Source organism: Homalodisca vitripennis, chromosome X (assembly GCF_021130785.1).
Source record: "Homalodisca vitripennis isolate AUS2020 chromosome X, UT_GWSS_2.1, whole genome shotgun sequence".
Taxonomy (NCBI): Eukaryota; Metazoa; Arthropoda; class Insecta; order Hemiptera; family Cicadellidae; genus Homalodisca; species Homalodisca vitripennis.
The window spans coordinates 68,059,067-68,075,150 of NC_060215.1; the positions used below are offsets into that span (position 1 = coordinate 68,059,067).

Sequence of the window (16,084 nt, forward strand, 5' to 3'; positions counted from 1 at the left end):
ACTGCATACATGCATTAGCTGTTTCATACTTATGTTTTTATTGCCTCTTTCACAGTACAGGAAAATTATTTTTAACACTTAGTAAAATGTACCATACATGTTTTATTATGAACAGTTAAGGCCATGTCACACTGCCGTGGCGTCGCGTCCGTCCGTCCATCCATAGTATGAACGTCCGCGTATGCCGCGACGGTCTCGAATCCCGTCAAACTACCAGACACGCGTCCGCGTCCGCGGCCAACGCCACGTCTTTCTAGGAGTTGCTTATGCATTTCAACTACTTTGAATTTGTTTAGTTATACACTGATAGTGGAATTAATAGTTTGTTATAGCTCTACAAAATTAATTTATTGTTCTGGAGCGTATTCATTAATAATTGTTATTATCAAAATTATATTTTCATTATTACATGCAATACTATTTCTATTATGAACTTAGTAATTAGGGCATTCAATACTTTGATATACCTCTTTCAAACTATTGGTTTTTATTTATAAGATGCACTTGAAAGGATTATTTTGTAATTTTTGTGTTGGTGTTTTCAGTTTTGTAATAAGTCTTTATGTTTTTAAAATAAGGCGTATTTAATTTTGTTATAGATCAAACATAATATGAATAATAACAAATAAAATGATTGCATATAAACATGACACCAGAGTATTCATTAAACCTAGAACTGGCGGTCATTTCATCCTGGAGTGTCGGGCTGTTTTAGAAGGGGTTTTTTAAACAAATTATTAAAAATATAAAATAAAAGGAGTAGGCAGTGGCAAGAGCGCGCGGTGCCCCGGTGAGGGGGTTGGGGAGATGCTTTATGCGCATGCGCGAGCCTTCGTAGCATCGCCGACGTCGGCCAAGGATCGCTCCAGCCGCATAGCGCAGCAGACACGAGCTCCTCCCGTTTGTTTTCAATGGGGTGATCGTGACAGGCGGAGAGAAAGAGTGGGGGCAGAGCCGAGCAGTACCGATAAATCCCGAACATTCCTGACAAACCTTAATTGGTAGTAAATAAATTAATAATTACTTAACCAAAAACATAATTATAGAAATATTACAAAATCAATGACAACTACCTGACTTAAATACCTAACATAGCACGTGAGAAATAAGCTAGACTTGAAATTGTGCATGCAACTTCGACCAAGCCTGATAAGTGTCATTTTGTGTCGTCTGGCGTACGCGATTATAATGCTGATCTGATCTATAGTACATGGAAATTATCGAATAATTTCTAACTAATAGTAATGTAACCTACAAATTATATTTATTTGATTAAGGCAGTTGGAAAATGCAATGAACCAAATATAATGTTACGAAACAATTTTATTGGTTTACATTTTAATACGAAAGATGCAATTAAAAAACTCAACATTATTGTTGATGTTGTGTTTGGAGACCCTGAAGATAAATTCTTTAACTACTATGCTAAGTAGGGCTCTTTTTAATCCTCCTGGATGTTTAATTCACCCTCGAATGTTTTATAGCTACGCCACTGAATGTAACGAAGTTACTTTGTTACATTAGACTTCCTTACGTCTTTTTTGGTATTTCGATACTCCGTTGTATTGGTTTATTTGTATGTAGACAAGAGTAATTGCCTGCCATTAATTACGTTGTAAAATCACGGTTCAATGAAATAAATTTAATTGCGCTGCATCCTGCAGCATCCAGCTTTGAAAATGTAATATATATATTACATTTATACATATACATACATATACATATTACACCACCAGGCTCTATTAAATTCAGAGGAGTACAGAGCGAGAACGCGCGGACTGCTTATTCCACTATTCTAATACGCGGGCTATCTCTAGTTGGCAGGAGGGGCCCCTCCATCCCCACTTTTTCTCTCCGCCTGTCACGATCACCCCATTGAAAACAAACGGGAGGAGCTCGTGCAGCAGACGGTGGCCGACGCGACGAACGTTGCGCCACGTCGGTTATGTCAGTGTGACTTGTCCTATTTGACAACATGGTTAGCGATTATTTTAAAAATCCATCCGCAGATGGACGGACGCGACGCCACGGCAGTGTGACATGGCCTTTAAGGGTTGACTGCATACATGCATTAGCTGTTTCATACTTATGTTTTTATTGCCTCTTTCACAGTACAGGAAAATTATTTTTAACACTTAGTAAAATGTACCATACATGTTTTAATATGAACAGTGTGCTTGTACAATGAAGAATCTTGGTGTCATAGTTTGTGAAACGAATTATGAATATTTGTTTAAGTGAAGCTTTCTTTACTTGACATTAGCTTGTATTGACATAGGCATTTGCCTTACAGAGCAGTACAGTGATTAATATAATGAAAACATGTAGTGAGTAGCCAGCGTACTGGCTATAAGTGTATAATATTTTCCTTAACGTATCTAAGTATGCCTCAAATCTTTGCTAAAACTAAAACATGCATTTCAAAATATTGTAGGATGGCAAGTAACTTTTTTTTAAATGTTATGCATACAAGCAATATTTTTGTACAAAGAATTGTTTACTTGTAATTCATCTAAATCATGTCCATAACATTGATTGTACAATAAGTTTTTTCATGTAAAGATGAAAGTAGGCCTATATTGCATTTTTTAACTATCTGCAAAGTATGGAACTTTCAGAGTGCTGTTATCTATCTAAAAGTGAAAATAAATTCTAATTTAATTTAACCAGATCCAAAATATAAACTAAAGCTAACTGAAAAATCTCTTCATTTTGTGAAACTTTAACTTCAACAAAATCTTTCATAAAACATTGCACTTATGAAATTAGTTATACAATCTTGAAGTACTGTAATATTCTTGTTGTTGATTCAATTAAATATAAACCAGCAGCAAAATTAGTCAAGTCAATTATTTGAGTCTCTAGAGACTGGGGCTATGCCAATCTTGTTATAGCTGCCAGGTGTCTGATCCCCACTCTTGTCATATCACCAGACTGTTCAGTATAGACAAATCATAACTAACAGGTTATCCAACTTCCATTATCATGTGATCTATGTCTAATAGGATTTATCATGAAAACATAGAAATGTATTTTCCTTCTGTTTTACTAACATACAAAATAATTATATTCTGCATCATTATTAATTATAAAATTTACATAGTCCCTTTGACTAGTTATATATCTAATTTAAAGTGAAGAATAAATTTTATATTAAATATATTTCACCTCCCTCCCACCAAAAATACATTAACATATTGTTAATTACATTGTATTACTATTTTTAAATCACTGAAACCTAATTCACAAATTATTTCCCTCAAATAAACAATGTTTTAGAACCCTAACCTTTTTCTATTACATGTTTATTGTTATTTTTTCTCAAATTCAGAACGTAAAGAAAAAAAGTGAACTACCTCATTTCCTTTTATTTTAGTAATATTGATTTGAGTGCAATCTAATATCCAAAATGGTGAGTGAATGACCTTGAAATATGTGTTGGTGTATTACTCATTGTTAGAGACCAAATATATGGTCCAAATTTTACAACAGTTAAATGAAATTATGATGAATTTAACTCATTACTTTTTAATACTTTCGCATTATGTTTTTTTATACTTTTTAATTTAAAAAATAAAATTTCCCGAAAACCTGGCTTGACATTCATAGATCAATATCAGCTATAGATAAAACAATAAATAGCCTGAACTATTTTTCTTGTACAATAATTAATAACATTATTGGTTTGTAAAATATTACAATTATTACACTAATATAAAAACCAATTGTCACATTGAAAAACCAATGTAAGTGGTTCAATATTCACAAAATACGTTGTAATAGATACAAAGATCACATATAATTTTGTATTTCTTATTTGCTGAAAAAAACATTGGAGTCTTGTAAATGTTGCAAAACATAAAAAATTAAATGGTAAAAAAGACTCCTCAGTTCCAACTTTCCAAAAATAAATGTCTGATTTCGCTTTATGTTTTTCTCAAAATGGTTCGTTTATTCCTCTCCTTATTACTTCTGTCCCAAATCAAAATTAGTTATAATTAATGTAATACTGCAAATTTTTGTTTCAACACGGGATGAGTTGGTGTTTTAAAATTTGTGACTAGATTCGGTTTAAAACAAAGGGGTAGGGTATTCTTACAGTGACCGAGATAAAATGTAATTTAAAATTACTGAGTATTCAGTAATCGGATTCACGACTTAGTGACGAGATGGTACGTTCCGGTCTAGTGGTCGAGGGGCAGTAGTTCGGTCCGCGTCACGCACGATTTCACGCCAGTTCACCGCCTTGTCCTGTCTTCAAGTAAGTTATACTAAGATCAAAGTCAGTTCGATTATTGGTTATCATTAGTGGCCGATACTTTGCCGGTACACTTTGATCTCCAAATATGACCTGTGGTTCAGAGAAGCTTGTCTTATCACGGCTGCACCTTCGAGCGCCTCGGGCAAACCCAATGTTTATTATTACCGTTTTCTTCCCTTTACAAAAGTGGAACTAGGAACCAGATTGTCCTGTAATTCATCTCTAGTATTTTGTATTTACTGATTTGAGCCAGCGAAAACGCTAACTGACCCATTTCAAAAAAGTACATTTTAAAAGTTAAAAATTCCCAAAATTGAGGAGAACTGGAATCGTCCCATGTTCAATTTTAAATAATGTAATTCAGTATGCTATACAGACTACGTTGTTTTTAAAATTCATATAAGAAAAATGACAGGTATATTTAAAAATATTGAAATATACCTTTTTATTTTGGTCTACTTAGAAACAGTTACGAGAAATTAACGAACTTACTTGCTTTTTATTCTCCAAGCTAGATAACATATTAACTTACTATTAACTAACTAACTTACTTATAGTTATTAACTTGCTATCTCGATATTAGTCCTCCTTCCCAGAATGCAAAATACTGTGGGTCGCAATATGTACAAGAGGTTTCTCATGCGCTCGATGAGAGCGCGGTATTGCTGGACGTGAGCGCGCCAACACCCGCTTTGCCAGAACACATGAGAGCAGCTGACTAATTTTGCTGATTTAGTCGGTCACCTCAGAATGCAAAATACTCAAGGGAGCAACTTCTCTCCACCTGAATGTCAGTGACACACATGGTGGCTTCATAGTCGTCTTATTGCAGACCACATAGATATCCGGCAGGACAACTTCTATTGTAAAGATATCCGTCATCAGATTAAAATCCGCAGTCACAGTGTTGTATACAAAATAACGTATTCTAACGCGATCATCATGAATTCAATTCGGGGATAATCCTGCATCACATGATTGCCGTGTCTGTCACGTGACATTTGTCCGGAGAGGAAACGTCTATTTCACCGTGGCGTTGTAGCGTGGACTAGGCTTTAAGCATATTTTTACAGCCGAAATCAACGCTGAACTGGGAATATGCAAGTTGACTTTCACGACTTTACTTCACTAAGCTCAACCCTGTGATAAAATATAGGTAGTGATGAATGACCGCAACTTGTTTAGGCGTGTTGCTGGAGTTTCAAAGGAGCCTTAGTTTTTCCATAAAGATACAAGTGAGCGCCTTTACCAATTTTTTCGGCCCCGACGCAACCTTGAAGTGCTCACATAAATAACGATACTCCCCGTAAACAATCTAGGTCAGACTTTTCGATTGCGTCATTGTTAACGGACACCAACTCCAAACATTGCTGTGAGACTGGTGGGGCTTGGAAATAAAGACTTCCTCTAATTACATCCATTGACTTTGGGTATAATTGGTGTTATCTCACTACAGTAAATTGAGCGTTTCTTATTGAACTCTAAATGCTTCCGGATCGTCTGATGAAATCATGATGGCGCGAACGGGTTTGATTTGTCCTCATAATCAGCACACCCATCAGGAGTAGTTGTCGACGTTTCTCAGTCCACTAATCCAGAGGCAATCCTGTTGGAATCTGTGCCTAGAAAAGTATTACGAGAGAATATGCAATGCTTATTAATGTTTTAAACCGATCACTGACCTCAGAGACGATTGAAGGAATATTTTCGTCCAGATAATAGCTTCCCGTGATGCACCTTCTCGAAGTTCCTAATGTATTATCAATATCAGTAGGGCAGAACCAATTACACTATACTAAGAATCATACTGCCTCTTTATGCGAGAAAATATAGTTCGGGACGCGAGAGCCAACTTCCATTGCATAAGAACACAAAATAGACAGTCAGCCCCTCTAATATTGCTAGGTGTTGAAATTGTAGGGTAGCTAAACGTCTATTTTAGTCTCTTTACTTTTTCTTTGTTTAAACTTTGTCATTGAAAATGGAGCGTTTGAAAGGATAATAGTATTTCGGACATTTGTCATCGTTATATGTTACAAAGTGTACGCATATTGTTATCCCCACTCACATTTTGTAACATATAACGATGATAAATGTCCGAAATACTATTCTATCGTCCTTATTTTGTTCGCTAACCTTGACATAACCTTTAATTTCCTTGTCCGACCTTTTATTTTAAGTGTGTCAAGTTAAAAACATACGGCTTAGTTGTTTATTGTCTGATTGTCAAGTTTTAACACCCGTCAAAATTATGACTGATGATCAATTCCTTTCTTAGGAAAATTCCCCCTCAATCTATTTCAGGAAAGACTAATTGTATAAAATGCAAACTGGTTCGCACCCCTTATAATATAAACAAATGGATTTTGTTTTCAGCAACATGATTAAATTAATATTGTTTGGTTTGTACATTTACCGTATTTCTATAAAACAATGTTTTGAGATTAAATGATAAACATTAACATATTTTAGCAAAGATACGAAATGTTTTAGAGTTTACACTAGTGTAATATTATGTTGTGTAACACATACCGGCACTATCAGATATAGCTAGATTACCGATACCGTGTAACGCAACCTCTGTATCCGAATTAATTTCTAAATTCCAATCATGTTCAAATTATTCTCAGAAAATTATGTTATCATGTGAAACAAAAGTATTGCACACTTTCTTTGCTATAAAACAAAGCTACGATATATTCTCGTAACTCATTAATATTGTCTTTGGAATAACTCGTGGTTTGGTTTACTTCAATGATGTTTTCTGCCTCGATATTTAATACCTCTTACTGTAATACTAATTAAATTTACTGTAACAGCTGCTTTATTTATATTATTGCTGTAAAACAATTATTTCCTTTCCATACTGGAACTGTTTAACTGTGCGACTCTACGACCCTCATTGATTTATTGTACATCGTTTCCGAATCCATTACAGTGATAATAGTTTTAAAAACATAACTTGTCTATCATATAGGTTATTGCTTAGTGTCCAACTTCAGAGCTTAGTTACATTAATGACAAGTTAGTTTCCCCATCGATTACACCGACTTCGTCTCCGCTTCCAGTTTTATGGAAACATGATAAAGATTTTCCGGAAGTCTTCATTTTAAGGGACAAAATGCCGTCATTGGTACATTCACGAATCATAATGCAGAGGCTTAGAGTGTATATTAACTTTATAATATACAGTTTTGCAATCTTCTTGTCTATTTATGTGTGGTAGTCATATAACGATCTTATAAAGGGATTATTCAACTTATGTGAATTACAAAAAATTAAATCGTATATTATTTTTACTGTGGTTTCGTCCACTTTATAGCGCTGTTGAAGTATTGCATTTATAATTCTATGCAGGTTTCATTTTCAAAAAAAATTGTATTGTAAACATCAAAAATAATTTTACAGATACAGTATAGCACAGATGTTAAAATTCTGGTTATTTTAATGTTTCACGGTTTAGCTGTGTTAAAGTAATTTGGTGTTACCATCTTCACTTTGTCTCATTACGTATTTAAGATAAATTCAATATTTGTCCTAAGTGCAAAGGAACCTTGAACATTGGTTCTCATAGTTTAAAAAATATAAAGTATTAAACCATAAGAAGTTTAAATAGTTCTAATTGAAAAAATGCATTTAAGATTGTCAATATTAAAAATATGGTACGTCTAGTTACTATTAACCTCGTTAGCTCGCTTTTAACATGTAAATATATACTTCATACCTACTTGGTGCGCCTCCGCGTATTACGTTTGAAAATTCAATATTGTCGATGAAAATATTGATCATTATGTACACAGCAGTCATCCAGTGCACATTGCTGTCAGTGGTATATTATGTAATGTCGCATTCAATATATAAATGAACCGTTAGTTGACATAACACAACTGTAAAATAATTGTATGAAGCATATTACGTGATGTGATTATAATAGTTTGCGTTTAAACTTAGTTTTGTTGCCCCGTTTTTTGTAATATAGTTTGTCCTTGAGTAGTACAACGCATATAAAACAAATAACATTAAGTACTAATGTGAACTTGATTCTTGGGGCGTTTTAATGTATTTTAAAAATGAATATTCTTAGTTTCATGTGAATTAACCGCTCTTATTTGTGCCCCAGTTACGACATTCTAATTGACGTTTGTGTGACGGTGTAGGTGTTTATAATGCGATTTAACCAGTAAGTAAATTAATACAATTCCTGGTTCTCTCAATTTAGTAATTATTTCTTACGATGACAGCCGAGGATAATAGCTAATATCGTATAGAAAATTGCAAAACACAAATTGACACTGTGAGCCTATTCAGCATGTGAAATATTTACTAAAAGTGCAAGTTCTAATATAAAATAATATAATGTTATTTTTATTCGTTACCGAGATACGCTTGATAAAATACGTTATCTGCAATTAGTATTGAGTTTTTAGTTCTGTTGTCCCGCTGTCCCGCGCGTTGATGTCCAAGTGATGCACTAACGTTTAGAGAGGACAAATAAAAATATAGTTACGATTTGGTTCAGTGTCATTATCTAGAAATAGTGTTATCGATCAATTCTTGTTAATAATTCTTGATTCTTTTCAATTGATTTCTAATTATGACCATGTAAGGTTGCAGCTTAACTAAATCCGTATTGATTTGTGATTGTGGTATACTTATTATTTCTATTTAATAATTACTGTAAGTTGTATGAAATACTAATTGAAGTGTACCAAGGCTTTTTTCTTTACACTCTTGTTATTAGCATTGTGTTGTCTGTATTATCTTATAAAAAGTAATGCACATTTTGCAACCATTACTTTGCATGACATTACTTTCTAAATTAGAAATAACTTTATTACGTGTATAAACAATACGTTACGTGTTTCAATCACACAAAAGCATTTCGTATTTTAAAACCTAGAGTAACACTGATAAAATGAAGATAGTATTATTGATTATAATACTAAAATAGCATGGCCAATAATGAATACCATGTAAAATAAACAAGCTTATATGTGTATATGCACAGACTAAAGACTTTTTATTTTGTGTTACGTAAAAGGTCTGTATATGATGCTGTCTTAGAGACTATATCTAAAAAACATTAACTTTCTATCTTAGTACGTTTTAAAGTAATATTTGTTGTATATAAATGTGTATTTTGCGTTTTTATGTTTATTTTTATAGTTATGTTCAGAATAAATTCAATTTAGATATGGTGCATACTTGGAGGTGACTATTTTTGATATACAGGAAACTTTGCAAGCAAACTCATTTTGTTATCGTTATTCATATCAACGTAATTGAAACTATATTCAATTTAAACTATATTGTTTAAAAAAAAATAACTATTAACTGTCGATAGAGGAACTCCTTTCTCCATTTATAAGTACAACAAAATTTATGAAATGCGTGTAATTTTACTTCAAAAACACATCAATTTTGTTTCAATAAAGTTCCATTGTTTGAGTGTCTCTTAGTTCCACAAAATGTGTGTTAAAGCCACCGCTGTAGTTATCTGAGAGGTACAAGAGATTATATCCATCTCAGTTTAAGCACAGGGGCTTAGTACATTCAACTACAATCACTTCGGATTATAAACTACAGCTATTGTATGAGGAACATTGAGAGACTAACTTACCGGTTCATTGAAAGAAATTGACACTTGATATTAGTTTTATAACTTTTTATTCCTTCAACACTTCTAACAATACAACATAGAGAAAGTCGACCAAATTTGAGTCATTGTATAGGTGGACCAACAAGAAATAACATTTACACATGTACATAACTTAATCAGTCACAGATTCACTCATTGGAGTAAGAAAACGAAGAGCTCACGACTACTCGAAGAGCGTTGGCTTCACAGTTTATAGTTTGTTGTCTGTTTCTCTTCATGCATCAGAAGAGATAAGTGACCAGCAAGTGATATAATGCAGAGGTGCCGAGCCTCGTCGCTGGAGCACTCTTAGACAGTTAACTCCGATGTGTCGGAGTCGCTGGCAGCCGCATTGTCCGTGCTGCCGGGCAGTTGTGGGTTCCGAGACGGTGGATCTGTCGTTCCACGTGTCTCGGAGTTCAGGGACTCTCAGACAGTCAGCTCCGAGGTCTCGGAGTTGCTGGGGGTGGAAGTCGCCGCTCGGCTCGTGGTTGCGCTCACGCTCGAATTGGATTCTTCGTGTGGATGACACAGTTTTCGGTGTTTGTGCACGAAGTAGTAGCTGGGGAACTTGCTACCGCAAGTCTTGCAAGGGTAGTACTGGACGTTCATGTCTAACAGTCTGACCTCTCGCTTGGCGGGCTTCGGCTTGGACGTCTTCACCGGCACAGGATTAAGATGTCTTCTGGCGTGCTTTTGATAACAGTAGTGACTCTTGAACGTGTGGTCGCAGAATTGACAAGTGTACACTTCTCCGTCGTCGCTCTTCTCCGCGGACGTGGCGGCGCCCGGTGAAGACTTGGATTTGCCGTAGTTCTGGTTGAGCACGCGGTGGAACCTGACGGGACCATCACAACACGCCACGTCCACGATCACTTTTCCTTCCTGTTTAGTTGTGGGTTTCTGTCTGGAGACGGTCACGGTGACCTGATCGGACGCGTCGGAAGTCTGCGAGAGACACGGAGACAGGCTGGAGGGTGGAGGTGAAGGTTGCCGCTCCGCAGAGGTCGACGGTATCGCCGGAGGAGACTCACGGATCGTGTCAGTCGGAGGTTCTGCCATCGTCGCGTCGACCGCAGAGGGAAATATAGGTCTGAAAGGCGCATCTGCGGTTGCGGGCAAAAACGGAGGAGGAGCCCAGTAGAGAGCGGGTGGCGGCGGCAGGAGCGAAGGGAACGGCTTCCTGCTGGGGACAGGTTTGACGATGGTCGGTGGTCGTGGAAGAGTGGACTGTTGGCTCTGCACGAGGTAAGCACGGCACAGGTCGAGAGCGCGCGGCATGTGTAGGAGGTGAGTGGCCAGTAGCACGGCGTAGATGTTGTCAGGGGTCAAGTCCAAGTAGCCGGTGTACATGAACGTGAGTAGAGGAGCGAACACCTCGGGAGTGACGTTGGGTACGGAGACCTGGTGGGTGTCTGGAGTCAGCTGAGACTTGAGGTACCCACTGTGGGAGGCCAGCAGAGTACGATGTCCGGCGAACTGATGGACCGCTCGACCGGAACCCACCACGATCAGTACGTCAGGAGTGTCTCGGAGGAACCAAAGGGAGTACATGACTGAAACTGTACGACGGCTCGGGACCGACTGTCACCGACACAACCACGCCGTAAACAGCCGCAACCCCCGACCCGCGGTCCGCCCACACCACCCCCTGGCCCGCCCCTTCTTCTCATTGGTTCTACAGACACTGTTTACCCGCTCACAAAATTATTTAACTAGAGGTGCCTAAGCCAGCTTGTTATCCACTTTTTATTTGTTCAAACGTCTTATTATGGTTGGCTTATTACAATTATCGAACCCTCATATTTATTTCATCCAAATTGCATCGCTCAATCTGGTGGTCGTCCCCACCCCTTTGTGCAGTACTATCGTTTATTTTTATACTGATAACGGTGCGCGCTGTTAAATTATATAGTAATAATACGGGTCTTGTAAGGGACATTTCTTTTTTTTCAAATTTCAGCAAAAGTGTCAATTTTGAAATGTAATGAACTAGTAACTATTGCATATTATAAATCGTGTCAATTAAACACTAAATCAATAAACAAACCAAATAAAGTAATAATAGACAACAAGTCGTGTAAGACATGAATGTGTCAATGCACGCTCATGTGAGAATTGAGAAATTCAGAGGGACATGCTTATGACGAAATTAGTTTCGATTTAAAATCACAGTCCAACCAATATTCAATAAATTCAATGTAATTTAATAATTTATGATTTAGTATTTTTATACTTTTGATAAGTAAAAGACTACCAAATTTCGTTAACGTGAAATAAATTGTATTACAATAAGACACGAACTCTCTCCTTTGCATAATACACGTTGCAATTCGAAAGTTGAAGAATGGATACATATCTAGAATGTAAGTCTCAATAAAAGTTATAAAACAAATTCATGCTTATGTGGTTTGTTGCATTTAAAAAACAATGGTGGGCGTAAATAGTGGTAATGTATTTAAAATAAATATAACTTTCCATAAAGTTGTAGACCAGTGACATTTAATTATGTAACTTATGTATCACATCGAAATTCGTTGCCCGCCAAAACCGGATGCGTTACATACGACTTACGTTATGAGTAAAATTTAGGTAATAATAGTATGTAAGACAGTTATATAAACTACTTATTCCTCATTGTGTCGGGTCAGCACCTTTAAGCCTTATAGCCTGTCAATAAATGGTTAATCTGAAGTTTTCTTCAATATCTTTTAAATGTTGACAAATTAGTGCGATGCTAACAATTAATTTTGCAGTCTTTCTTCAGCTGCTCTTTGCATTTTGCACGGTAAAAAATATTACATTTCTTTGGTTGATCTTATAGGTGAGGACTAAATTTTTCCTAATGCAATTGTTATGTCATTTGTCATAAAACAATTAATTGTATTCAACTAAATAGATTTAATGTTCAGTGTCTCCACCAACATTGTGCAAAATTACGGAGGACAGAAGGCGACCACATGATCGAACCACATCAGAACTTGTAGAGGACTGTCGAGGAAAACCAGTTGATGTTGCGGTACATGAAGACATTTCTGGCCTTAAGAGCGTTGGCACATCTTGGTCTCAGTACGCGTATACCTGTCTATGTAGCATTAGTTGCCCATAAGCTGCTCAACACCGGGTTGCTATGAGTGTAGTCAGTCTGAGCCAGTGGTCACATCTTGGTCTCAGTACGCGTATACCTGTCTATGTAGCATTAGTTGCCCATAAGCTGCTCAACACCGGGCTGCTATGAGTGTAGTCAGTCTGAGCCAGTGGTCACATCTTGGTCTCAGTACGCGTATACCTGTCTATGTAGCATTAGTTGCCCATAAGCTGCTCAACACCGGGCTGCTATGAGTGTAGTCAGTCTAAGCCAGTGGGCACATCTTGGTCTCAGTACGCGTATACCTGTCTATGTAGCATTAGTTGCCCATAAGCTGCTCAACACCGGGCTGCTATGAGTGTAGTCAGTCTAAGCCAGTGGGCACATCTTGGTCTCAGTACGCGTATACCTGTCTATGTAGCATTAATTGCCCATAAGCTGCTCAACACCGGGCTGCCATGAGTGTAGTCAGTCTGAGCCAGTGGTCACGTTTGGTCATGATCAATGTGGTCTAGTGGCATCTTTTTTGGTAGGCAAAATATGACTGAGGTCACTTTCAGTAGTCAAGTTGTTCACTTTTCTGGTAGTCATGTGCGCCAGTGGTTACGTTTCAACCCGACCTTGCGTTGCCCTTGGATAAACTATTAGCACTTCAATCGTTTGAATATTATTTCAACAATGTAGTAAATTGTAATAATAGGAGTTTATCGCACAATACTTTTGATAAAAAAACATTTATGAGCCAAGCGTTTTTTAAGCACGTAGGCTAGTTTAGCGTTTCCTTAAATACTGATACTTTTGAACTGCATCAGTTATACCGACTACTCCATTACACTCTTAATTTTATTCAAACTTGCACCAGTATTCTTCCACAAAATATACGTGATCGAATGAAGGCGTCCTAAAGATTTTGTCTCGACGATACTCTAGATCGTGCATTGCCAGCTAATTGTGAATGGCAATTGAAAGTAACATGAATGGATTTTTTACAGATTTAGTAATTATTGTACAGTACAACATCAACAATCACATTTTTATTGACACGAAAATGTTCATACTGTAAATATTTAATCGTTTTTTGATTGAATAGAATTCGTTTATATTTTCAGAGTTGGAGTAAAATCTTGTTCTCGTTTTAAATTACTCCTAGTGGACAAACGATAAGCCTTTCATTTATCTCAAAGTGTTCAACGTACACTTACCGACAGCTCGCCTACCACCGCATTGACCGGTAAATACAACTAGTTTCTCTCTATTGTAACAATTGTAGAAACTGGCCGTAAAACTGTTTGTCCATTCGGTTCAAATTGCTATAAAACCAGTTAAGCCGTAAAACTACAAACATTATATGGTAACATATATCTCTCACTGGAGCCTATGACTATGAGATTGCAAAAGTTAATGTGAGGTCTACATTAAAGCAAGTTTTTCTGTTATTACACATTCCCAAATCCTGGAACAAGTTAGTTCGTTTTACAGATACAATATCTAACTTATTTTGACCTAATGGTGTACGATTTTGAGCCGTAGCAGTCTAGTATATCCTATGGACACAGTACAGTATATGCATACCTAAGTGTGGAACTCTCACTTAGCCAAGGTTAGTTACAGCCTAATTTGCTGCTGAATCAATCGCTTACGTGTTGTTCCAAATAAATAAACATATAGATGTATCTTACCATCATCAGTCCGTAGCTAACTGACTGTACAATGAATCCAGGGTCCTAATTTTGGAACCAGGATTACAACAGTTTCCAGACAGAAGGGAACTTTCCGCTGGATAATGCTTGCCAGTAAACGCGGTATGCCGTCTATGCCGCCACAGATGTTTAGGTGATTGGCGGCGGGCGGATCATTTTTTCACCCTTTGATGTGAACAGAATTTAACATTTAGGATTCAGTCTCTTATACAGTATATTACGCTGTTACGTTTCACTTACTGTAGTCGCTCTTCTTTGCGACTAAAGGATATATTAAATGTAGCCTATTTTACAAACTGGAAACACAATATCTGCGCGGCAACCGTCATCTTTGGCAACCGTCTCGTTTGCGGTTAAAACCACTGTACTTTTGAACCCTTGCCTGTGAACCTTTAGTTCTTCATCAAACTAATATTTGTAAGTGTTAACAGTAGTTGAAATACATGACAGCACAAATTAAATCACTCATGCAAGTAGAACAAAACTTGTTTTTATACTCAAAGGTTTTTTACATACCTGTATACTTGCTTTTGGGATGTTCATCACATTTATCTTTTGGGATTTTTACATCAGTTGTGTCTATTTTATTCTCTTAATGGCTGTCTATCATCGTGCAACACTAAACATTTTATACATGGTATTTCAGAATAGTGTTCCATAGTAGATTAAATCGCGTAGTGTGCGGAGTGTCCTGCTTTGTATCCAAGGGGAATGTCATCAGTATTAGGGGGAGAGATACAAATTTCAATTTAGAAAAAAGCAAACAAAAGTTGCTATAACATAAGATTAAACTAGTTTTTCTGGAAATGATAAATAAATACTGTAAAATATCTGCATACCAATACCAAAAAAAGCGGGAAATACTAATGCATTTTCTATATACATCAGTTAAATTGGAGAAAATCCTACTACAAGAATAACAACTCAAGTTTCAAGGAATAATAAGAACAAACTCGGTGAATCATTTCACCGTTTATACCATGCCAAAAGCAAGCGAAAATCTAATGAGATGCACTTTTAATTTTGAGGAGTCGACTTAGTTTTTTGCCATTTTTTGCACTACGACCACATTATATAAATGTTGGGTATAATTAGTCATAACCAATTATTACCAGAAATACGCGTTATTGATAGTATTAATTAAAACCCCACTTCTACTATCGAGTGCGCCTTACTTCATTGCAGATATGTTTAAAATTAGTTTTTGATGATCCAAAGATTGTGAAGGAAACGGGATTTTCCGGCCATTTGCCATTGTATCAATGCGTCTCGAGATCTGCAATCTGACCTCTTCCTCAGGTGAATAACTAAAGATCGTGTTAGTCTAGAGTGAATCGAAATTGCTGTGCAAATATGAAATTGTGAATAGTCTCATGCAAATGAACTAGCACGTGCCT

At 36.5% G+C, this 16,084-nt stretch overlaps 2 protein-coding genes across 7 annotated transcripts in view; one reads left to right on the forward strand and one right to left on the reverse strand.

Annotated features, from left to right (window-relative positions):
- LOC124369128 overlaps positions 1–16,084 on the forward strand; it is a 338,533-nt gene that overhangs the window by 274,760 nt on the left and 47,689 nt on the right. The window lies entirely within an intron of this gene.
- Positions 9,623–11,647, reverse strand: LOC124369133 (zinc finger protein 692). Its single transcript, XM_046826906.1, has one exon. The coding sequence runs from the start codon at positions 11,451–11,453 to the stop codon at positions 10,329–10,331; it is 1,125 nt and encodes a 374-aa protein (XP_046682862.1). The 5' UTR covers positions 11,454–11,647; the 3' UTR covers positions 9,623–10,328.

What these genes read in the sequence shown, in the direction of transcription:
- LOC124369133 (XM_046826906.1), bottom strand. Translation starts at nt 11,453, where the DNA reads ATGTACTCCCTTTGGTTCCTCCGAGACACTCCTGACGTACTGATCGTG.